The sequence below is a fragment of the Astyanax mexicanus genome, chromosome 6, assembly GCF_023375975.1.
Source record: "Astyanax mexicanus isolate ESR-SI-001 chromosome 6, AstMex3_surface, whole genome shotgun sequence".
In the NCBI taxonomy this organism is placed as follows: Eukaryota; Metazoa; Chordata; class Actinopteri; order Characiformes; family Acestrorhamphidae; genus Astyanax; species Astyanax mexicanus.
The window spans coordinates 52,181,379-52,206,872 of record NC_064413.1 but is presented as its reverse complement, the minus strand read 5'-3'; the positions used below and the strand labels follow the sequence as shown (position 1 = coordinate 52,206,872).

The 25,494-nt window shown below is 36.2% G+C and overlaps 3 protein-coding genes and 1 pseudogene across 8 annotated transcripts in view; all 4 read right to left on the bottom strand.

Annotated features, from left to right (window-relative positions):
• Window positions 1-25,494, bottom strand: part of actr3b (actin related protein 3B) — a 108,005-nt gene that overhangs the window by 36,630 nt on the left and 45,881 nt on the right. For both annotated transcript variants that reach the window (XM_049480906.1, XM_049480907.1), the window contains exon 3: window positions 710-834. In XM_049480906.1, coding sequence (XP_049336863.1) covers window positions 710-834 — 125 coding nt within the window. The remainder of the gene's footprint in view (window positions 1-709; window positions 835-25,494) is intronic.
• LOC125802524 (zinc finger protein 420-like) overlaps window positions 2,780-25,494 on the bottom strand; it is a 28,627-nt gene continuing 5,912 nt past the window's right edge. For 2 of the 5 annotated variants that reach the window (XM_049480901.1, XM_049480900.1), the window contains exon 2: window positions 2,780-5,054. In XM_049480901.1, coding sequence (XP_049336858.1) covers window positions 3,325-4,938 — 1,614 coding nt within the window. In that variant the 5' untranslated portion in view covers window positions 4,939-5,054 and the 3' untranslated portion in view covers window positions 2,780-3,324. Of the gene's footprint in view, window positions 5,055-7,252; window positions 7,592-13,417; window positions 13,579-19,572; window positions 19,736-25,494 lie in introns of those variants that run through there. The other 3 variants (XM_049480899.1, XM_049480898.1, XM_049480897.1) reach the window with 3 other exon arrangements.
• On the bottom strand, window positions 8,711-10,745 carry LOC125802352 (zinc finger protein 484-like; annotated as a pseudogene).
• Window positions 15,372-25,494, bottom strand: part of LOC125802525 (zinc finger protein 501-like) — a 27,993-nt gene continuing 17,870 nt past the window's right edge. The window contains exons 1-2 of the mRNA XM_049480910.1: window positions 21,859-23,528; window positions 15,372-16,879 (exon numbers count right to left, since the gene is read on the bottom strand). Coding sequence (XP_049336867.1) covers window positions 15,668-16,879; window positions 21,859-23,436 — 2,790 coding nt within the window. The 5' untranslated portion in view covers window positions 23,437-23,528 and the 3' untranslated portion in view covers window positions 15,372-15,667. Of the gene's footprint in view, window positions 16,880-21,858 lie in introns of the transcript that reaches the window.

Genomic DNA, 25,494 nt, shown 5'->3' with positions numbered 1-25,494 from the left:
TCATTCCTGTTACTTTATATGTTTTGAGTAACAGCAATGAGTTTTTAGCAAAGAATTAGCAAAAACATGAAAAACAGCTAAATTAGCTATGCTAATAGCACAAGGAGCACATTCTAGTGATTTTCCCAAAATGTGTATATTTATCAAAAACAAAACAGATCTAAGAATGAACTCAGGTAACAGGACAGAGTGTTGAGATTGATCTCCTCGGTCATAGTCAAATATACAGAAAAACTTCTGAGGGAATTTCATATTGATCTTCCCATGATCTTCAGAAAAAAACAGCTGATGTCACTTCCTGCTGTGGATGTGACTTGTAGAATGTTCCAGATGTTTTTGACAGGACTGAGTGAAACCCAGGGTCACAATTAAAATTTGTATTTTAACATAAATATTATGGATTTATTATTAAAAAAAACATTTGGACATTTGGAATAATTATATTTAATGGTAAAGTTTATAGTTTGAGAGTTCTAGTAGTTTTTATTAATGTTTTTAATTGCATTTCTACATTTTGCAATTAAGTCAATGTACAAGACACTATGCTTAATAATAAAATGCATTTTAAAGTTATTTTGTGTGCACATTTATGTAATTTCCTGGGGACATAAATAATGGCTCCCATTCGGTGGAATGGCCCATGAGTGTTTATCAGGAAAACATCTTATAGCTTGGATGGACACTGGTTAGTAAAAGCAGCTGAATTTACCTTGGTTGCATAGTTAGGCTTGTCAATGGCTTCATCTCCAATGAAGAAATCCAAGTCATCCACTCCCTTCATCAGGCGGCGCTGGGCCTGGTCTCCGACTCCTGCCGTCTCTCTGATAGCTATACCTGTGGGTGACCAAACACACACACACACACACACACACACACACATCATCATCATCATTCTGACTCAGTAGAAGAAGTGGACAGTGTGGCCCTAAAATGTTAACATGGTATTTTAGGGTAGTTTTGCATTTTTTCATTTAATTGAATAATTTTAATCCATACAAGCCCAGACCCATTTTCTAATATCGATGCCAGTTTCAAAATTAATCAGACAAAATCAGTGGGCAGATCATTCATGTTTTATTTTTTGTTTTATCTTATTGTGGGTATGTGACTGTAATATTTTAAGGTTAAATCATAATGTAACACAACAACCATTTCATAACTTATATTTTAATGTTTTTTTTCTGGAAATCATATCAGAACTATTTATATGGAACCTAAAACTTTTAATTAAAGCATTGCAATTGTTAAACCTGCAAGGAACAGACCTGTAAAAGCAAAAGGTATTATACATAAATATACACACGTTATCATATATGAATGAACACATGTGGAGTTTTATGTACTTAACAAAAAATGAGCTGAACCTCCACAGTCACCGGACCTGAACCCAATCCAGATGGTTTGGGGTGAGCTGGAGCACAGAGTGAAGAAGGCAAAGGAGCAACAAGTGCTAATAAACACCTCTGGGAACTCCTTCATTCAAGACTGTTGGAAAACTTTTCATTTCAGGTGACCACTTCGTGGTCATTGAGAGAATGATGCCAAGAGTGTGCAAAGCAGTAATCAGAGCAAAGGGTGGCTATTTTGAAGAAACTAGAATATAATTTTTATTTTGAAAAATTTCAATTTATTTTTTTTGATACATACATAACTCCACATAGTTCATTACAATAATGCTACAGAAAAAAAATGTATTTATGTTCATTTGGTGCAAAAACTAAACTAAAAAGCAGGAAATGTCAGTGCCGGGGCGAGCACCCCAGGAGCACCCTCAGTTTAAACTGAATGAATTTACCTCAGCAGTGGTATTTTATTAATAAATTTACTTCAGACGTGCTATTCCAATCACACTTTTAGCTACCTAGCTCAGCAGGGCAATTTTAGTCATAGATCTAGCTCAGTAATACCATTCTAAAAAAAACACGCTCATCTTTTTAGTCATAAATAAAAAAAGAAATCTTATAAATATACTTCTAGTCATATATTTAGCTAGAATCATTGCTTTCTTCTAAATGTACCTACCTTAAAAATGCTGCTCTAATCATGAGTTTACCTCAGCAGTGCCACTCTTGTGGAATTTACACAGAGGAGAACAGCTAAACATATAAAAATGAACTTAAACCTGACATTTTCATTTTTCGGTTCGTTGATTTGTGCTAAGCACCAATATGTGCTACTTCTAATTAACCTAAACTTCATGTAAATCTTAAATCATGCAGAAACAAACTAGAAAAAGATCAGCCAGCTGCTTGTGATCTGTACCTTTAGAACACATTCCTATTTGTATAGATAAATGTACATGTAATGTACATAAAGTAATAAATTTAAGAGTTTCTATACTGAACTATCTCATCTGTGATTTGTCCAATGCTTGCTGTATATGTTGTGTATTTATTTTATTTTTTTGCTGAAATGTTGTACTGTTTGTTCCATGTTGCACCTTGGTCCTGGAGTAAAAATCAATATTATTTTTTTAAGTAATTTTAGATTTATTTGTTTACTTCAGAAAATAAGTATAGGGAAGTATATGTTTTAAAATGTTACTTAAAATGTAAATTAATAAGGAATGCGTTTACATTTTCCAAAAAGTATTGATTAAAGCAATTTTGTTAGAATTTAATTAAGTAATGAGGAATTAAGTAAGGAATCACTTTTTTGTTAACCATTTTCCTTACACTGTTTTTCACATTGTGCAACTCTGTATCAGAATAATGACAATAAGTTCAACTGAATTGACCTTAGTGGTTCTTCAAATACAAGGAAAACCTTTTGTAACTGATTCTTTACTAAATATTTATTTTCACCACTATATTAACAATAATATACTAAAAAAGATTTAAAAAACTGTGAGGGTTACTACAAAAGAAGCAATCCAAAAGAAAACTCATAAAGCCAGTAGAAGTTCATAACAATAAAGTGAATCTATATTTAATGAGTTAACAATAAACAGACTTTAAACCAGGTAGCTGACAATCAGGCAAACCTATCCGAAAATGAGAAAAGCAAAAAACTAAACCAAATCAAGAAAAGGTTAGTAACGGTAATAGAATCAGAAACAACCAAATAAACACTCTGTGTACACTGTTAAAACCAATACAATTCATTACAAGGAACTTTTGCTTAAATAAACTTATATACAGGTGTGCTAAATCAGTACTCAGGTGACTGTGAGCGGATAAGTTCTGACTGGTGGAGGTAGTAGTCACATGACCGGAATGTGCATTATGGAAAATTTGTCTGTGAGCAGTGAGGTGCACTCCAGAGGAACAGGATGATACAGTATTTGAATAATATACCACATTTGATAATTGATAATAGATCAGTTCATCCAGAACAAGATGGTTGCTCATTTGGTTTTACTCCAGTGTGAATGCGCTGGTGTGTTTTGAGGTTACTCTGTCGATTAAAGCTTTTGCCACACTGTGAGCAGTGATACGTTTTTTCTCCCGTGTGAATGCGCTGGTGCCTTTTGAGGTTACTCTGACGATTAAAGCTTTTGCCACACTCTGAGCAGTGATACGGTTTCTCTCCAGTGTGAATGCGCTGATGTGTTTTAAGAATACTCTGTCGATTAAAGCTTTTGCCACACTCTGAGCAGTGATACGGTTTCTTTCCAGTGTGAATGCGCTGATGTGTTTTAAGAATACTCTGTTGATTAAAGCTCTTGCCACACTGTGAGCAGTGATACGGTTTCTCTCCAATGTGAATAAGTTGGTGTCTTCGAATGCTACTCATTCCAGTAAAACTCTTCCCACACTCTGAGCAGTAATATGGTTTTACTCCAGTGTGAATGTGCTGGTGTTGCTGGAGAAGACCCTTTTTGGTGAAACTCTTCCCACAGTCTGAGCATTGATACGGTTTTTCCTCTGTATGAATGAGCTGGTGTTCTTTGAGACCACTCTGTTGAGTAAAACTCTTGCCACACTCTGGGCAGTGATAGGGTTTCTCTCCAGTGTGAATGCGCTGGTGTTTTTTGAGGTTACTCTGAAGATTAAAGCTCATGCCACAGTCTGAGCAGTGAAACGGTTTCTCTCCAGTGTGAATGCGCTGGTGTTTCTTAAGGTTACTCTGTTGATTAAAGCTCTTGCCACAGTCTGAGCAGTGATATGGTTTCTCTCCAGTGTGAATTAACTGGTGTTGTTTAAGACCACTCTGTTGAGTAAAGCTCCTCCCACAGTTCATGCAGTGATATGGTCTCTCTCCAGTGTGAATGTGCTGGTGTTTTTTGAGGCCAATCTGTCTGGTGAAACACTTTCCACATTCCGAGCAGTGATAGGGCTTGTCTCCAGTGTGAATTAACTGGTGTTGTTTAAGACTTCTCTTTTGAGTAAAGCTCTTCCCACACTCTGGGCAGTGATACGGTTTGTCTCCAGTGTGAATGCGCTGGTGTTTCTTGAGGTTACTCTGTTGATTAAAGCTCATGCCACAGTCTGAGCAGTGAAACGGTTTCTCTCCAGTGTGAATGCGCTGGTGTTTTTTGAGGTTACTCTGAAGATTAAAGCTCTTGCCACACTCTGAACAGTGATACGGTTTCTCTCCAGTGTGAATTAACTGGTGTTGTTTAAGACCACTCTGTTGAGTAAAGCTCCTCCCACAGTTCATGCAGTGATATGGTCTCTCTCCAGTGTGAATGTGCTGGTGTTTTTTGAGGCCAATCTGTCTAGTAAAGCTTTTCCCACATTCCGAGCAGTGATAGGGCTTGTCTCCAGTGTGAATTAACTGGTATTGTTTAAGACTTCTCTGTTGAGTAAAGCTCTTCCCACAGTCTGTGCAGTGATACGGTTTGTCTCCAGTGTGAATGCGCTGGTGTCGCTGGAGATGACTCTTTGCAATAAAACTCTTCCCACAGTCTGAGCAGTGATGGGTTTTGTCCTTGCCTGTACTCTTCTCCACATTTCCGCATGCTGTAGTAGTTTTGGAGATTCTTCTGGATGCCATATTTCCTTCTTTCTTTCAGCAGCTTAATATTCAGCTTTGTAAAGTCTCCTGCTTGTGTATTCGTAATGGAAAAAAACAGGAACTGGAGAGGACATGGATCGGGATGACATTAATATCTGAAGAGACAAAGGAAGAGTACACAAGTTTAATGTGAACCAAAACTCTGATTATTCAGTGTTCTCTAAATCTCTAAATCTTTAGATCATTTACTGAGATTCAAAACCTGATCATTATTGTTGCAACCCTATTGGTCCAAATCAGTTTTAAATGATTTTACATAAGAAGTGTAATGTTTGAAAGGAAAGGCTGCATTTCAGCACAAAAACCTCATCCAATCTGTGAAACGTGGTGGTGGCAGCATCAGTATTACGATGTGGGCCATTTTCTTTTTTTTTGGAATATGGGAGAGGATGGCTTAGAGCTATGGAAAAATGAATTCTAAACTATGCCAAACAAATCTAAGGGTAGGATGAATATTAAGAGAACGTTGTGGAAGGAGTTGAAGCAGCAGTTTATGAGAGAAAATCCACCAACATAACAGAGCTGAATCAATTTTTTTAAAAGAGGAAAGAAATAAAATTCCTCCAAGCTGATGTGCAGGACCTATTAAGAGTTGCTGTAAATACTTAGGTCACACCGGATACTAAAGGCAAAGATTCATGTTCTTTTTCCACTCACTGATTAAAAAAAATACATTTATTTAAATTTGATATTTTTTATGGTTTCATTTAAAATAGAGATGTCTAAAGGAGTCACAGGTTTTAAAGCATTATTTTAAGAAATAAGACTCTTCTAATTCATATTGTTTTATATTACTTATATACAGGGTGTGAAACAAGTGTGACACATAGTTAGATGTGTATTCCCTTAATTTAAGTGTGCTGAATTAATTTACGTCTTCCATCCCCAGCCTGAAACAAAAATGTAGACATATGACAAATGAATTTTAAGCACATCCTAAAAATATATTTTTACACATACATATTCACATTAAACAGCCCTAAATCACCCACCAATCACCCACTATCTCATAACCAGCCATTTACCAGCCAGCCCTCATCCATAAACAACAGCTTTAAGAGAGATCTTTTCACTAAAAAATATAATTAAATGATGCATTTTAAAATGTAAACTGGCCAATCCCAAATTTTAGCATGTTAGCTAGCTCTCCACTAACGTTCATTCTCTCCCCAATAATGTAGCTAACTTGCTGCTAATGTTAGTATGTTAGCTAGCTCTCTTATAACGTTAGTTCTCTCCCCAATAATGTAGCTAACTTGTTGCTAATGTTAGTATGTTAGCTAGCTCTCTTATAACGTTAGTTTTCTCCCCAATAATGTAGCTAACTTGTTGCTAATGTTAGTATGTTAGCTAGGTCTCTGCTAACCTTATTTTTCTCCCTGGTAATGTTAGCTAGCTCTATGCTAACATTAGTTCCCCACTCAGTAACGTAGGTAACTTGCCCCAAATATTAGTATGTTAGCTAGCTCTCTGCTAATGTTAGTTCTCTCCCCAATAACATAGCTAACTTGCTGCTAATGTTAGTATGTTAGCTAGCTCTCTGCAAAAGTTATTTTTCTCTCTGGTCATGTTAGCTAGCTCTCTGCTAACCTTATTTTTCTCCCTGGTAATGTTGGCTAGCTCTCCACTAACATTAGTTCCCCACTCAGTAACGTAGCTAACTTGCTGCTAATGTTAGTATCTTAGCTGGCTCTCTGCTAACATTAGTTTCTCACTCAGTAACGTAGCTAACTTGCCCCTAACTTTAGTATGTTAGCTAGATCACTGCTAATGTTAGCTAGCTTCTCTGCTAACCTTAGTTATCTCCCTGGTAACATAGCTATCTGTCCTGTGAGGCTCTCAGAAAGTTCAGAATAATATCACTTAGGAACTTCATGAGTTAAAATGCTGTGATAAATTTTATATAGCTTTTATTGGGTTTATTACACATTCTTTCAGGCTTTAGAGAATGCTGCTGTAATTAAAACTCACAGGATTCATAAACTGTGTGTGGGCATGTTATACCCTAAACAAAATCACAAAATAATCATTCTTTTGAAGACTAATCAACAACTTTAACAGGTTTTCACTGAATAAATTTACCTCAGCAGTAGTGTTTTAATAATACATTTACTTACATACGTGCTATTCCAGTCACACATTTAGCTAACGTTACCTAGCTCAGCAGGGCAATTTTAACCATAGATTTAGCTCAGTAATACCATTCTAACACACACAGCTCATCTTTTATCACAAATTACATAAAATTCTTCTCATAAATATACTTTGCTATTCTACCATGTAAGTTGCCTACCTCAAAAATGCTACCTCAGCAGTGCCACTCAAGTGGTGTGAACTTAGCAAGATAACTAGCTTGGAATTTACACAGATAGGAGCAGTAAGTTAGATCAGCTTAGCTAACTAGCTACAGCTTTTACCTGTCAGCTGGAAAACAACCAGTTTGTGAAGAGCTCTGTAAAGGAATAAACTAACACCAGTCTTATAAATTATGCTGAACAGTTTCTTTCTGTAAAGTGTGCAAAAATGAACTTAAACCTGCCATTTTTCAAAATTTTAAATGCGATCTGGTTCAGAAAAACAAGCCCAGCGTGTTTATTTTATAGCTCTTGTGTTTGCAATATTTATTGCAATATTTAAAAAATGCAAGCATATGGAGATACCATAAATGATGATGTATAGTGCTTTAAAAATGAACATCAGCACTTAAATAACTAAAAAAGAGAAGTAGCAAAAATAAAACAAACACTTAACATGTCTTAATTAATTTCCCCCTTTTTTCCAAACTGAATACTGAATATTCCAAACTTTCTTTAAAGGGAAATTACAAAACTACAATATTCAAAATATGTATTAAACACTTTACAGTTTTAATGTCCCAAACAAAGAAAAGTTTAATAATGACTTTATTTGAGCAGTGCAATTTTTATAGTGAATTTTAATTCTAACATAAATTTGCTCAAGCAGTGCCATTTGTGTCATAAATGTACCAAAGAATTGCTATCCTAATAATACATTTACCTCAACAGTTCTACTAAAGTGACGTAAGTGAAATTTACACAGAGAAAGGCAGTGGAGTGTTGGCCTGATGCTGCCGCTTAATAAATCCTCCCATTCGTTGTTAGACTAAGCAATGAAATGTTCTCAAACATAAACATTTACATCACATGCTGCATACAAAAAAGGGCATAAGCTATATGGAAGACCCCACCTATCCCACACTATCTGGCAGAAAATCAGAGCATTTGACCAATCACTGCCAGACTCTGCAACAGCTTCTTCTCCCAGGCTATAAGACTCTTCAACACGAAGACTGAATTGTAAAAAAAACTCTTAATAATAACACAATCTACTATTAATATTTACTGCCATGACACTGAATTGTACTAAATATTTATTCAAAAACAGATTCTGCAACAGCTTCTTATCCCAGGTCACCAGACTCAACATATACGGGCTAAATTAAATAAAATATCACTAATAACACAAACATACACCTCTATGGATGCTCACAGACTGTAGATACTTTAATACCATGAATATTTGCTGCTATAATACTACATTCTACAAAAGTACTGTAAATTCTTGCCTTTCACCTATATCTCATAGCATATTACACACCCTTCCCACGCACATTCAGAAAGTACAGAACTGCATTGCAATGCTTGCTTTATATGTTGTGTATTTATTTTTTTATTAAAGCTTTATATTGCCACAATTCAGATTTAAATTAATAGATTTAAATTTTATACTGTCTGTATTGTACTTTTTGTTCCATGTTGCACCATGATCCTGGAGTTAAATTCAATATTAAGCAATAAGAATATTAAGAAAATAAGTAAAGGTAAGTATGGGTATTAAAATGTTACTTAAAAGTAAAGTAATGAGAAATTAAGTAAGGAATAATATTTTTGTTTATCATTTTCCTCACACTGTTTTTCACATTGTGCAACTCTGTATCAGTATAATGACAATAAGTTCAACTGAATTGACTTCAACGGTTTTTCAAACGCAAGGAAACTGATTCTTTACCAAATATTTATTTTCAAAACTATTTTAATATTAAAATATTTCATTCTGATGGTTACAACAAAAGAAGCAATCCAAAAAAAGAACTCATAAAGCCAGTAGAAGGTCATAACAATAAAGTGAATCTATATTTAATGAGTTAACAATAAACAGACTTTAAACCAGGTGGCTGACAATCAGGCAAACCTATCCGAAAATGAGAAAAGCAAAAAACTAAACCAAATCAAGAAAAGGTTAGTAACGGTAATAGAATCAGAAACAATCAAATAAACACTCTGTGTACACTGTTAAAACCAATACAATTCATTACAAGGAACTTTTGCTTAAATAAACTTATATACAGGTGTGCTAAATCAGTACTCAGGTGACTGTGAGCAGATAAGTTCTGACTGGTGGAGGTAGTAGTCACATGACCGGTATGTGCATTATGGAAAATTTGTCTGTGAGCAGTGAGGTGCACTCCAGAGGAACAGGATGATACAGTATTTGAATAATATACCACATTTGATAATTGATAATAGATCAGTTCATCCAGAACAAGATGGTTGCTCATTTGGTTTTACTCCAGTGTGAATGCGCTGGTGTGTTTTGAGGTTGCTCTGTCGATTAAAGCTTTTGCCACACTGTGAGCAGTGATACGGTTTTTCTCCAGTGTGAATGCGCTGGTGTGTTTTGAGGTTGCTCTGTCGATTAAAGCTTTTGCCACACTGTGAGCAGTGATACGGTTTTTCTCCAGTGTGAATGCGCTGGTGCCTTTTGAGGTTACTCTGAAGATTAAAGCTCTTGCCACACTCTAAACAGAGATATGATTTCTCTCCAGTGTGAATGCGCTGGTGTCTGTTAAGAATACTCTGACAATTAAAGCTTTTGTCGCACTCTGAGCAGTGATACGGTTTCTCTCCAGTGTGAATGCGCTGATGTGTTTTAAAAATACTCTGTTGATTAAAGCTTTTGCCGCACTCTGAGCAGTGATACGGTTTCTCTCCAGTGTGAATAAGTTGGTGTGTTCGGATGCCACTCATTCCAGTAAAACTCTTCCCACACTCTGAGCAGTAATATGGTTTTACTCCAGTGTGAATGTGCTGGTGTTGCTGGAGAAGACGCTTTTTGGTGAAACTCTTCCCACAGTCTGAGCAGTGAAACGGTTTTTCCTCTGTATGAATGAGCTGGTGTTCTTTGAGACCACTCTGTTGAGTAAAAGTTTTTCCACACTCTGGGCAGTGATAGGGTTTCTCTCCAGTGTGAATGCGCTGGTGTTTTTTGAGGTTACTCTGTCGATTAAAACTTTTGCCGCACTCTGAGCAGTGATACGGTTTCTCTCCAGTGTGAATGCGCTGGTGTATTTTAAGAATACTCTGTTGATTAAAGCTCTTGCCACACTGTAAGCAGGGATACGGTTTCTCTCCAGTGTGAATGCGCTGATGTGTTTTAAGAATACTCTGTTGAGTAAAGCTCCTCCCACAGTTCATGCAGTGATATGGTCTCTCTCCAGTGTGAATGTGCTGGTGTTTCTTGAGGCCAATCTGTCTAGTAAAACTTTTCCCACATTCCGAGCAGTGATAGGGCTTGTCTCCAGTGTGAATTAACTGGTGTTGTTTAAGACTTCTCTGTTGAGTAAAGCTCTTCCCACAGTCTGTGCAGTGATACGGTTTCTCTCCTGTGTGAATGCGCTGGTGTCGCTGGAGATGACTCTTTGCAATAAAACTCTTCCCACAGTCTGAGCAGTGATGGGTTTTGTCCTTGCCTGTACTCTTCTCCATATTTCTGCATGTTGTAGGAATTTTGGAGATTCTTCTGGATGCCATATTTCCTTCTTTCTTTCAGCAGCTTAATATTTAGCTTTGTAAAGTCTCCTGCTTGTGTATTTGTAATGGAAAAAAGTCAGGAACTGGAGAGGACTTGGAACGGGATGGCATTAATTTCTGAAGAGACAAAGGAAGAGTAAACCTGAGTTTAATGTGAACCAAAACTCTGATTACTCAGTGTTCTATAAATCTCTAAATCTTTAGATAATTTACTGATATTCAAAACCTGATCATTATTGTTGGAACCCTATTAGTCAAAATCTGATTTAAATGATTTAACATGAGAAGTGTAATGTTTGAAAGGAAAGGCTGCATTTCAGCACAAAAACCTCATTCAGTCTGTGAAACGTGGTGGTGGCAGCATCAGTATAAAGATTTGGGCCATTTTCTTTTTTTTTTTGGAATATAGGAGAGGATGGCTTAGAGCTATGGAAAAATGAATTCTAAACTATGCCAAACAAGTCTAAGGGTAGGATGAATATTAAGAGAACGTTGTGGAAGCAGTTGAAGCAGCAGTTTATGAGACAAAATCCACCAACATAACAGAGCTGAATCAGTTTTTTTAAAAGAGGAAAGAAATAAAATTCCTCCAAGCTGATGTGCAGGACTTATTAAGAGTTGCTGTAAATACTTAGGTCACACCGGATACTAAAGACAAAGATTCATGTTCTTTTTCCACTCACTGATTAAAAAAAATACATTTATTTAAGTTTAATATTTTTGTGGTTTCATTTAAAATAGAGATGTCTAAAGGAGTCACAGATTTTAAAGCATTATTTTAAGAAATAAGACTCTTCTAATTCATATTGTTTTATATTACTTATATACAGGGTGTGAAACAAGTGTGACACATAGTTAGATGTGTATTCCCTTAATTTAAGTGTGCTGAATTAATTTACGTCTTCCATCCCCAGCCTGAAACAAAAATGTAGACATATGACAAATGAATTTTAAGCACATCCTAAAAAATATATTTTCACACATACATATTCACATTAAACAGCCCTAAATCACCCACCAATCACCCACTATCTCATAACCAGCCATTTACCAGCCAGCCCTCATCCATAAACAGCTGCTTTAAGAGAGATCTTTTCAAATCTTTAAAAATATAATAAAATGATGCATTTTAAAATGTAAACTGGCCAATCCCAAATTTTAGCATGTTAGCTAGCTCTCCACTAACGTTCATTCTCTCCCCAATAATGTAGCTAATTTGCTGCTAATGTTAGTATGTTAGCTAGCTCTCTTATAACGTTAGTTCTCTCCCCAATAATGTAGCTAACTTGTTGCTAATGTTAGTATGTTAGCTAGGTCTCTGCTAACCTTATTTTTCTCCCTGGTAATGTTAGCTAGCTCTATGCTAACATTAGTTCCCCACTCAGTAACGTAGGTAACTTGCCCCAAATATTAGTATGTTAGCTAGCTCTCTGCTAATGTTAGTTCTCTCCCCAATAACATAGCTAACTTGCTGCTAATGTTAGTATGTTAGCTAGCTCTCTGCAAAAGTTATTTTTCTCTCTGGTCATGTTAGCTAGCTCTCTGCTAACCTTATTTTTCCCCACTCAGTAACGTAGCTAACTTGCTGCTAATGTTAGTATCTTAGCTGGCTCTCCACTAACATTAGTTTCTCACTCAGTAACGTAGCTAACTTGCTGCTAATGTTAGTATCTTAGCTGGCTCTCCGCTAACATTAGTTTCTCACTCAGTAACGTAGCTAACTTGCTGCTAATGTTAGTATCTTAGCTGGCTCTCCGCTAACATTAGTTTCTCACTCAGTAACGTAGCTAACTGGCTGCTAATGTTAGTATCTTAGCTGGCTCTCCACTAACATTAGTTTCTCACTCAGTAACGTAGCTAACTTGCCCCTAACTTTAGTATGTTAGCTAGATCACTGCTAATGTTAGCTAGCTTCTCTGCTAACCTTATTTTTCTCCCTGGTAATGTTGGCTAGCTCTCCACTAACATTAGTTCCCCACTCAGTAACGTAGCTAACTTGCTGCTAATGTTAGTATCTTAGCTGGCTCTCCGCTAACATTAGTTTCTCACTCAGTAACGTAGCTAACTTGCCCCTAACTTTAGTATGTTAGCTAGATCACTGCTAATGTTAGCTAGCTTCTCTGCTAACCTTAGTTATCTCCCTGGTAACGTAGCTATCTGTCCTGTGAGGCTCTCAGAAAGTTCAGAATAATATCACTTAGGAACTTCATGAGTTAAAATGCTGTGATAAACTTTATATAGCTTTTATTGGGTTTATTACACATTCTTTCAGGCTTTAGAGAATGCTGCTGTAATTAAAACTCACAGGATTCATAAACTGTGTGTGGGCATGTTATACCCTAAACAAAATCACAAAATAATCATTCTTTTGAAGACTAATCAACAACTTTAACAGGTTTTCACTGAATAAATTTACCTCAGCAGTAGTGTTTTAATAATACATTTACTTACATACGTGTTATTCCAGTCACACATTTAGCTAACATTACCTAGCTCAGCAGGGCAATTTTAACCATAGATTTAGCTCAGTAATACCATTCTAATACACACAGCTCATCTTTTATCACAAATTACATAAAATTCTTCTCATAAATATACTTTGCTATTCTACCATGTAAGTTGCCTACCTCAAAAATGCTACCTCAGCAGTGCCACTCAAGTGGTGTGAACTTAGCAAGATAACTAGCTTGGAATTTACACAGATAGGAGCAGTAAGTTAGATCAGCTTAGCTAACTAGCTACAGCTTTTACCTGTCAGCTGGAAAACAACCAGTTTGTGAAGAGCTCTGTAAAGGAATAAACTAACACCAGTCTTATATGCTGAACAGTTTCTTTCTGTAAAGTGTGCAAAAATGAACTTAAACCTGCCATTTTTCAAAATTTTAAATGCGATCTGGTTCAGAAAAACAAGCCCAGCGTGTTTATTTTATAGCTCTTGTGTTTGCAATATTTATTGCAATATTTAAAAAATGCAAGCATATGGAGATACCATAAATGATGATGTATAGTGCTTTAAAAATGAACATCAGCACTTAAATAACTAAAAAAGAGAAGTAGCAAAAATAAAACAAATGTCTTAATTAATTTCCCCCTTTTTTCCAAACTGAATACTGAATATTCCAAACTTTCTTTAAAGGGAAATTACAAAACTACAATATTCAAAATATGTATTAAACACTTTACAGTTTTAATGTCCCAAACAAAGAAAAGTTTAATAATGACTTTATTTGAGCAGTGCAATTTTTATAGTGAATTTTAATTCTAACATAAATTTACTCAAGCAGTGCCATTTGTGTCATAAATGTACCAAAGAATTGCTATCCTAATAATACATTTACCTCAACAGTGCTACTAAAGTGACGTAAGTGAAATTTACACAGAGAAAGGCAGTGGAGTGTTGGCCTGATGCTGCTGCTTAATAAATCCTCCCATTCGTTGTTAGACTAAGCAATGAAATGTTCTCAAACATAAACATTTACATCACATGCTGCATACAAAAAAGGGCATAAGCTATATGGAAGACCCCACCTATCCCACATCTGGCAGAAAATCAGAGCATTTGACCAATCACTGCCAGTCTCTGCAACAGCTTCTTCTCCCAGGCTATAAGACTCTTCAACACGAAGACTGAATTGTAAAAAAAAAAAAAACTCTTAATAATAACACAATCTACTATTAATATTTACTGCCATGACACTGAATTGTACTAAATATTTATTCAAAAACAGATTCTGCAACAGCTTCTTATCCCAGGTCACCAGACTCAACATATACGGGCTAAATTAAATAAAATCTCACTAATAACACAAACATACACCTCTATGGATGCTCACAGACTGTAGATACTTTAATACCATGAATATTTGCTGCTATAATACTACATTCTACAAAAGTACTGTAAATTCTTGCCTTTCACCTATATCTCATAGCATATTACACACCCTTCCCACGCACATTCAGAAAGTACAGAACTGCATTGCAATGCTTGCTTTATATGTTGTGTATTTATTTTTTTATTAAAGCTTTATATTGCCACAATTCAGATTTAAATTAAAAGATTTAAATTTTATGCTGTCTGTATTGTACTTTTTGTTCCATGTTGCACCATGATCCTGGAGTTAAATTCAATATTAAGCAATAAGAATATTAAGAAAATAAGTAAAAGTAAGTATGGGTATTAAAATGTTACTTAAAAGTAAAGTAATGAGAAATTAAGTAAGGAATAATATTTTTGTTTATCATTTTCCTCACACTGTTTTTTCACATTGTGCAACTCTGTATCAGTATAATGACAATAAGTTCAACTGAATTGACTTCAACGTTTTTTCAAACGCAAGGAAACTGATTCTTTACCAAATATTTATTTTCAAAACTATTTTAATATTAAAATATTTCATTCTGATGGTTACAACAAAAGAAGCAATCCAAAAAAAGAACTCATAAAGCCAGTAGAAGGTCATAACAATAAAGTGAATCTATATTTAATGAGTTAACAATAAACAGACTTTAAACCAGGTGGCTGACAATCAGGCAAACCTATCCGAAAATGAGAAAATTAAAAAACTAAACCAAATCAAGAAAAGGTTAGTAACGGTAATAGAATCAGAAACAATCAAATAAACACTCTGTGTACACTGTTAAAACCAATACAATTCATTACAAGGAACTTTTGCTTAAATAAACTTATATACAGGTGTGCTAAATCAGTACTCAGGTGACTGTGAGCAGATAAGTTCTGACTGGTGGAGGTAGTAGTCACATGACCGGTATGTGCATTATGGAAAATTTGTCTGTGAGCAGTGAGGTGCACTCCAGAGGAACAGGATGATACAGTATTTGAATAATATACCACATTTGATAATTGATAATAGATCAGTTCATCCAGAACAAGATGGTTGCTCATTTGGTTTTACTCCAGTGTGAATGCGCTGGTGTGTTTTGAGGTTGCTCTGTCGATTAAAGCTTTTGCCACACTGTGAGCAGTGATACGGTTTTTCTCCAGTGTGAATGCGCTGGTGTGTTTTGAGGTTGCTCTGTCGATTAAAGCTTTTGCCACACTGTGAGCAGTGATACGGTTTTTCTCCAGTGTGAATGCGCTGGTGCCTTTTGAGGTTACTCTGAAGATTAAAGCTCTTGCCACACTCTAAACAGAGATATGATTTCTCTCCAGTGTGAATGCGCTGGTGTCTGTTAAGAATACTCTGACAATTAAAGCTTTTGTCGCACTCTGAGCAGTGATACGGTTTCTCTCCAGTGTGAATGCGCTGATGTGTTTTAAAAATACTCTGTTGATTAAAGCTTTTGCCGCACTCTGAGCAGTGATACGGTTTCTCTCCAGTGTGAATAAGTTGGTGTGTTCGGATGCCACTCATTCCAGTAAAACTCTTCCCACACTCTGAGCAGTAATATGGTTTTACTCCAGTGTGAATGTGCTGGTGTTGCTGGAGAAGACGCTTTTTGGTGAAACTCTTCCCACAGTCTGAGCAGTGAAACGGTTTTTCCTCTGTATGAATGAGCTGGTGTTCTTTGAGACCACTCTGTTGAGTAAAAGTTTTTCCACACTCTGGGCAGTGATAGGGTTTCTCTCCAGTGTGAATGCGCTGGTGTTTTTTGAGGTTACTCTGTCGATTAAAACTTTTGCCGCACTCTGAGCAGTGATACGGTTTCTCTCCAGTGTGAATGCGCTGGTGTATTTTAAGAATACTCTGTTGATTAAAGCTCTTGCCACACTGTAAGCAGGGATACGGTTTCTCTCCAGTGTGAATGCGCTGATGTGTTTTAAGAATACTCTGTTGAGTAAAGCTCCTCCCACAGTTCATGCAGTGATATGGTCTCTCTCCAGTGTGAATGTGCTGGTGTTTTTTGAGGCCAATCTGTCTAGTAAAACTTTTCCCACATTCCGAGCAGTGATAGGGCTTGTCTCCAGTGTGAATTAACTGGTGTTGTTTAAGACTTCTCTGTTGAGTAAAGCTCTTCCCACAGTCTGTGCAGTGATACGGTTTCTCTCCTGTGTGAATGCGCTGGTGTCGCTGGAGATGACTCTTTGCAATAAAACTCTTCCCACAGTCTGAGCAGTGATGGGTTTTGTCCTTGCCTGTACTCTTCTCCATATTTCTGCATGTTGTAGGAATTTTGGAGATTCTTCTGGATGCCATATTTCCTTCTTTCTTTCAGCAGCTTAATATTTAGCTTTGTAAAGTCTCCTGCTTGTGTATTTGTAATGGAAAAAAGTCAGGAACTGGAGAGGACTTGGAACGGGATGGCATTAATTTCTGAAGAGACAAAGGAAGAGTAAACCTGAGTTTAATGTGAACCAAAACTCTGATTACTCAGTGTTCTATAAATCTCTAAATCTTTAGATAATTTACTGATATTCAAAACCTGATCATTATTGTTGGAACCCTATTAGTCAAAATCTGATTTAAATGATTTAACATGAGAAGTGTAATGTTTGAAAGGAAAGGCTGCATTTCAGCACAAAAACCTCATCCAGTCTGTGAAACGTGGTGGTGGCAGCATCAGTATAAAGATTTGGGCCATTTTCTTTTTTTTTTTGGAATATAGGAGAGGATGGCTTAGAGCTATGGAAAAATGAATTCTAAACTATGCCAAACAAGTCTAAGGGTAGGATGAATATTAAGAGAACGTTGTGGAAGCAGTTGAAGCAGCAGTTTATGAGACAAAATCCACCAACATAACAGAGCTGAATCAGTTTTTTTAAAAGAGGAAAGAAATAAAATTCCTCCAAGCTGATGTGCAGGACTTATTAAGAGTTGCTGTAAATACTTAGGTCACACCGGATACTAAAGACAAAGATTCATGTTCTTTTTCCACTCACTGATTAAAAAAAATACATTTATTTAAGTTTAATATTTTTGTGGTTTCATTTAAAATAGAGATGTCTAAAGGAGTCACAGATTTTAAAGCATTATTTTAAGAAATAAGACTCTTCTAATTCATATTGTTTTATATTACTTATATACAGGGTGTGAAACAAGTGTGACACATAGTTAGATGTGTATTCCCTTAATTTAAGTGTGCTGAATTAATTTACGTCTTCCATCCCCAGCCTGAAACAAAAATGTAGACATATGACAAATGAATTTTAAGCACATCCTAAAAAATATATTTTCACACATACATATTCACATTAAACAGCCCTAAATCACCCACCAATCACCCACTATCTCATAACCAGCCATTTACCAGCCAGCCCTCATCCATAAACAGCTGCTTTAAGAGAGATCTTTTCAAATCTTTAAAAATATAATAAAATGATGCATTTTAAAATGTAAACTGGCCAATCCCAAATTTTAGCATGTTAGCTAGCTCTCCACTAACGTTCATTCTCTCCCCAATAATGTAGCTAATTTGCTGCTAATGTTAGTATGTTAGCTAGCTCTCTTATAACGTTAGTTCTCTCCCCAATAATGTAGCTAACTTGTTGCTAATGTTAGTATGTTAGCTAGGTCTCTGCTAACCTTATTTTTCTCCCTGGTAATGTTAGCTAGCTCTATGCTAACATTAGTTCCCCACTCAGTAACGTAGGTAACTTGCCCCAAATATTAGTATGTTAGCTAGCTCTCTGCTAATGTTAGTTCTCTCCCCAATAACATAGCTAACTTGCTGCTAATGTTAGTATGTTAGCTAGCTCTCTGCAAAAGTTATTTTTCTCTCTGGTCATGTTAGCTAGCTCTCTGCTAACCTTATTTTTCCCCACTCAGTAACGTAGCTAACTTGCTGCTAATGTTAGTATCTTAGCTGGCTCTCCACTAACATTAGTTTCTCACTCAGTAACGTAGCTAACTTGCTGCTAATGTTAGTATCTTAGCTGGCTCTCCGCTAACATTAGTTTCTCACTCAGTAACGTAGCTAACTTGCTGCTAATGTTAGTATCTTAGCTGGCTCTCCGCTAACATTAGTTTCTCACTCAGTAACGTAGCTAACTGGCTGCTAATGTTAGTATCTTAGCTGGCTCTCCACTAACATTAGTTTCTCACTCAGTAACGTAGCTAACTTGCCCCTAACTTTAGTATGTTAGCTAGATCACTGCTAATGTTAGCTAGCTTCTCTGCTAACCTTATTTTTCTCCCTGGTAATGTTGGCTAGCTCTCCACTAACATTAGTTCCCCACTCAGTAACGTAGCTAACTTGCTGCTAATGTTAGTATCTTAGCTGGCTCTCCGCTAACATTAGTTTCTCACTCAGTAACGTAGCTAACTTGCCCCTAACTTTAGTATGTTAGCTAGATCACTGCTAATGTTAGCTAGCTTCTCTGCTAACCTTAGTTATCTCCCTGGTAACGTAGCTATCTGTCCTGTGAGGCTCTCAGAAAGTTCAGAATAATATCACTTAGGAACTTCATGAGTTAAAATGCTGTGATAAACTTTATATAGCTTTTATTGGGTTTATTACACATTCTTTCAGGCTTTAGAGAATGCTGCTGTAATTAAAACTCACAGGATTCATAAACTGTGTGTGGGCATGTTATACCCTAAACAAAATCACAAAATAATCATTCTTTTGAAGACTAATCAACAACTTTAACAGGTTTTCACTGAATAAATTTACCTCAGCAGTAGTGTTTTAATAATACATTTACTTACATACGTGTTATTCCAGTCACACATTTAGCTAACATTACCTAGCTCAGCAGGGCAATTTTAACCATAGATTTAGCTCAGTAATACCATTCTAATACACACAGCTCATCTTTTATCACAAATTACATAAAATTCTTCTCATAAATATACTTTGCTATTCTACCATGTAAGTTGCCTACCTCAAAAATGCTACCTCAGCAGTGCCACTCAAGTGGTGTGAACTTAGCAAGATAACTAGCTTGGAATTTACACAGATAGGAGCAGTAAGTTAGATCAGCTTAGCTAACTAGCTACAGCTTTTACCTGTCAGCTGGAAAACAACCAGTTTGTGAAGAGCTCTGTAAAGGAATAAACTAACACCAGTCTTATATGCTGAACAGTTTCTTTCTGTAAAGTGTGCAAAAATGAACTTAAACCTGCCATTTTTCAAAATTTTAAATGCGATCTGGTTCAGAAAAACAAGCCCAGCGTGTTTATTTTATAGCTCTTGTGTTTGCAATATTTATTGCAATATTTAAAAAATGCAAGCATATGGAGATACCATAAATGATGATGTATAGTGCTTTAAAAATGAACATCAGCACTTAAATAACTAAAAAAGAGAAGTAGCAAAAATAAAACAAATGTCTTAATTAATTTCCCCCTTTTTTCCAAACTGAATACTGAATATTCCAAACTTTCTTTAAAGGGAAATTACAAAACTACAATATTCAAAATATGTATTAAACACTTTACAGTTTTAATGTCCCAAACAAAGAAAAGTTTAATAATGACTTTATTTGAGCAGTGCAATTTTTATAGTGAATTTTAATTCTAACATAAATTTACTCAAGCAGTGCCATTTGTGTCATAAATGTACCAAAGAATTGCTATCCTAATAATACATTTACCTCAACAGTGCTACTAAAGTGACGTAAGTGAAATTTACACAGAGAAAGGCAGTGGAGTGTTGGCCTGATGCTGCTGCTTAATAAATCCTCCCATTCGTTGTTAGACTAAGCAATGAAATGTTCTCAAACATAAACATTTACATCACATGCTGCATACAAAAAAGGGCATAAGCTATATGGAAGACCCCACCTATCCCACATCTGGCAGAAAATCAGAGCATTTGACCAATCACTGCCAGTCTCTGCAACAGCTTCTTCTCCCAGGCTATAAGACTCTTCAACACGAAGACTGAATTGTAAAAAAAAAAAAAACTCTTAATAATAACACAATCTACTATTAATATTTACTGCCATGACACTGAATTGTACTAAATATTTATTCAAAAACAGATTCTGCAACAGCTTCTTATCCCAGGTCACCAGACTCAACATATACGGGCTAAATTAAATAAAATATCACTAATAACACAAACATACACCTCTATGGATGCTCACAGACTGTAGATACTTTAATACCATGAATATTTGCTGCTATAATACTACATTCTACAAAAGTACTGTAAATTCTTGCCTTTCACCTATATCTCATAGCATATTACACACCCTTCCCACGCACATTCAGAAAGTACAGAACTGCATTGCAATGCTTGCTTTATATGTTGTGTATTTATTTTTTTATTAAAGCTTTATATTGCCACAATTCAGATTTAAATTAAAAGATTTAAATTTTATGCTGTCTGTATTGTACTTTTTGTTCCATGTTGCACCATGATCCTGGAGTTAAATTCAATATTAAGCAATAAGAATATTAAGAAAATAAGTAAAAGTAAGTATGGGTATTAAAATGTTACTTAAAAGTAAAGTAATGAGAAATTAAGTAAGGAATAATATTTTTGTTTATCATTTTCCTCACACTGTTTTTTCACATTGTGCAACTCTGTATCAGTATAATGACAATAAGTTCAACTGAATTGACTTCAACGTTTTTTCAAACGCAAGGAAACTGATTCTTTACCAAATATTTATTTTCAAAACTATTTTAATATTAAAATATTTCATTCTGATGGTTACAACAAAAGAAGCAATCCAAAAAAAGAACTCATAAAGCCAGTAGAAGGTCATAACAATAAAGTGAATCTATATTTAATGAGTTAACAATAAACAGACTTTAAACCAGGTGGCTGACAATCAGGCAAACCTATCCGAAAATGAGAAAATTAAAAAACTAAACCAAATCAAGAAAAGGTTAGTAACGGTAATAGAATCAGAAACAATCAAATAAACACTCTGTGTACACTGTTAAAACCAATACAATTCATTACAAGGAACTTTTGCTTAAATAAACTTATATACAGGTGTGCTAAATCAGTACTCAGGTGACTGTGAGCAGATAAGTTCTGACTGGTGGAGGTAGTAGTCACATGACCGGTATGTGCATTATGGAAAATTTGTCTGTGAGCAGTGAGGTGCACTCCAGAGGAACAGGATGATACAGTATTTGAATAATATACCACATTTGATAATTGATAATAGATCAGTTCATCCAGAACAAGATGGTTGCTCATTTGGTTTTACTCCAGTGTGAATGCGCTGGTGTGTTTTGAGGTTGCTCTGTCGATTAAAGCTTTTGCCACACTGTGAGCAGTGATACGGTTTTTCTCCAGTGTGAATGCGCTGGTGTGTTTTGAGGTTGCTCTGTCGATTAAAGCTTTTGCCACACTGTGAGCAGTGATACGGTTTTTCTCCAGTGTGAATGCGCTGGTGCCTTTTGAGGTTACTCTGAAGATTAAAGCTCTTGCCACACTCTAAACAGAGATATGATTTCTCTCCAGTGTGAATGCGCTGGTGTCTGTTAAGAATACTCTGACAATTAAAGCTTTTGTCGCACTCTGAGCAGTGATACGGTTTCTCTCCAGTGTGAATGCGCTGATGTGTTTTAAAAATACTCTGTTGATTAAAGCTTTTGCCGCACTCTGAGCAGTGATACGGTTTCTCTCCAGTGTGAATAAGTTGGTGTGTTCGGATGCCACTCATTCCAGTAAAACTCTTCCCACACTCTGAGCAGTAATATGGTTTTACTCCAGTGTGAATGTGCTGGTGTTGCTGGAGAAGACGCTTTTTGGTGAAACTCTTCCCACAGTCTGAGCAGTGAAACGGTTTTTCCTCTGTATGAATGAGCTGGTGTTCTTTGAGACCACTATGTTGAGTAAAAGTTTTTCCACACTCTGGGCAGTGATAGGGTTTCTCTCCAGTGTGAATGCGCTGGTGTTTTTTGAGGTTACTCTGTCGATTAAAACTTTTGCCGCACTCTGAGCAGTGATACGGTTTCTCTCCAGTGTGAATGCGCTGGTGTATTTTAAGAATACTCTGTTGATTAAAGCTCTTGCCACACTGTAAGCAGGGATACGGTTTCTCTCCAGTGTGAATGCGCTGATGTTGCTGGAGAAGACCCTTTTTGGTGAAACTCTTCCCACAGTCTGAGCATTGATACGGTTTTTCCTCTGTATGAATGAGCTGGTGTTCTTTGAGACCACTCTCTTGAGTAAAACTTTTTCCACACTCTGGGCAGTGATACGGTTTATCTCCAGTGTGAATGCGCTGGTGTTTTTTGAGGTTACTCTGAAGATTAAAGCTCTTGCCACACTCTGAACAGTGATACGGTTTCTCTCCAGTGTGAATGCGCTGGTGTTTTTTGAGGTTACCCTGAAGATTAAAGCTCTTGCCACACTCTGAACAGTGATACGGTTTCTCTCCAGTGTGAATTAACTGGTGTTGTTTAAGACCACTCTGTTGAGTAAAGCTCCTCCCACAGTTCATGCAGTGATATGGTCTCTCTCCAGTGTGAATGTGCTGGTGTTTTTTGAGGCCAATCTGTCTAGTAAAGCTTTTCCCACATTCCGAGCAGTGATAGGGCTTGTCTCCAGTGTGAATTAACTGGTGTTGTTTAAGACTTCTCTGTTGAGTAAAGCTCTTCCCACAGTCTGTGCAGTGATACGGTTTGTCTCCAGTGTGAATGCGCTGGTGTCGCTGGAGATGACTCTTTGCAATAAAACTCTTCCCACAGTCTGAGCAGTGATGGGTTTTGTCCTTGCCTGTACTCTTCTCCACATTTCCGCATGCTGTAGTAATTTTGGAGATTCTTCTGGATGCCATATTTCCTTCTTTCTTTCAGCAGCTTAATATTCAGCTTTGTAAAGTCTCCTGCTTGTGTATTCGTAATGGAAAAGATTAGGAACTGGAGAGGACTTGGATCGGGATGGCATTAATTTCTGAAGAGACAAAGGAAGAGTAAACCTAAGTTTAATGTGAACCAAAACTCTGATTATTCTATAAATCTCTAAATCTTTATATCATTTACTGAGATTTAAAACCTGATCATTATTGTTGGAACCCTATTGGTCCAAATCTGTTTTAAATGATTTTACATAAGTATCAGTATAACGATTTGGGCCATTTTCTTCTTTTTTTTTTTGGAATATGGGAGAGGATGGCTTAGAAATATGGAACAATGAATTCTAAACTATGCCAGAAAAATCTGAGGGTAGGCTGAATATTAAGAGAACGTTGTGGAAGGAGTTGAAGGAGCAGTTTATGAGAGAAAATCCACCAACATAACAGAGCTGAATCAGTTTTTTTTAAAGAGGAAAGAAATAAAATTCCTCCAAGCTGATGTGCAGGACTTATTAAGAGTTGCTGTGAATACTTAGGTCACACCGGATACTAAAGGCAAAGATTCATGTTCTTTTTCCACTCACTGATTAAAAAAAATACATTTATTTAAATTTGATATTTTTTATGGTTTCATTTAAAATAGAGATGTCTAAAGGAGTCACAGGTTTTAAAGCATTATTTTAAGAAATAAGACTCTTCTAATTCATATTGTTTTATATTACTTATATACAGGGTGTGAAACAAGTGTGACACATAGTTAGATGTGTATTCCCTTAATTTAAGTGTGCTGAATTAATTTACGTCTTCCATCCCCAGCCTGAAACAAAAATGTAGACATAGCCTAATCCTTACAAATGAATTTTAAGCACATCCTAGAAATATATTCACACATACATATTCACATTAAACAGCCCTAAATCACCCACCAATCACCCACTATCTCATAACCAGCCATTTACCAGCCAGCCCTCATCCAATAACAGCTGCTTCAAGAGAGATCTTTTCACTAAAAAATATAATTAAATGATGCATTTTAAAATGTAAACTGGCCAATCCCAAATTTTAGCATGTTAGCTAGCTCTCCACTAACGTTCATTCTCTCCCCAATAATGTAGCTAACTTGCTGCTAATGTTAGTATGTTAGCTAGCTCTCTTATAACGTTAGTTCTCTCCCCAATAATGTAGCTAACTTGTTGCTAATGTTAGTATGTTAGCTAGGTCTCTGCTAACCTTATTTTTCTCCCTGGTAATGTTAGCTAGCTCTATGCTAACATTAGTTCCCCACTCAGTAACGTAGGTAACTTGCCCCAAATATTAGTATGTTAGCTAGCTCTCTGCTAATGTTAGTTCTCTCCCCAATAACATAGCTAACTTGCTGCTAATGTTAGTATGTTAGCTAGCTCTCTGCAAAAGTTATTTTTCTCTCTGGTCATGTTAGCTAGCTCTCTGCTAACCTTATTTTTCTCCCTGGTAATGTTGGCTAGCTCTCCACTAACATTAGTTCCCCACTCAGTAACGTAGCTAACTTGCTGCTAATGTTAGTATCTTAGCTGGCTCTCCACTAACATTAGTTTCTCACTCAGTAACGTAGCTAACTTGCCCCTAACTTTAGTATGTTAGCTAGATCACTGCTAATGTTAGCTAGCTTCTCTGCTAACCTTAGTTATCTCCCTGGTAACATAGCTATCTGTCCTGTGAGGCTCTCAGAAAGTTCAGAATAATGTCACTTAGGAACTTCATGAGTTAAAATTGCTTGGATAAACTTTATATAGCTTTTATTGGGTTTATTACACATTCTTTCAGGCTTTAGAGAATGCTGCTGTAATTAAAACTCACAGGATTCATAAACTGTGTGTGGGCATGTTATACCCTAAACAAAATCACAAAATAATCATTCTTTTGAAGACTAATCAACAACTTTAACAGGTTTTCACTGAATAAATTTACCTCAGCAGTAGTGTTTTAATAATACATTTACTTACATACGTGCTATTCCAGTCACACATTTAGCTAACGTTACCTAGCTCAGCAGGGCAATTT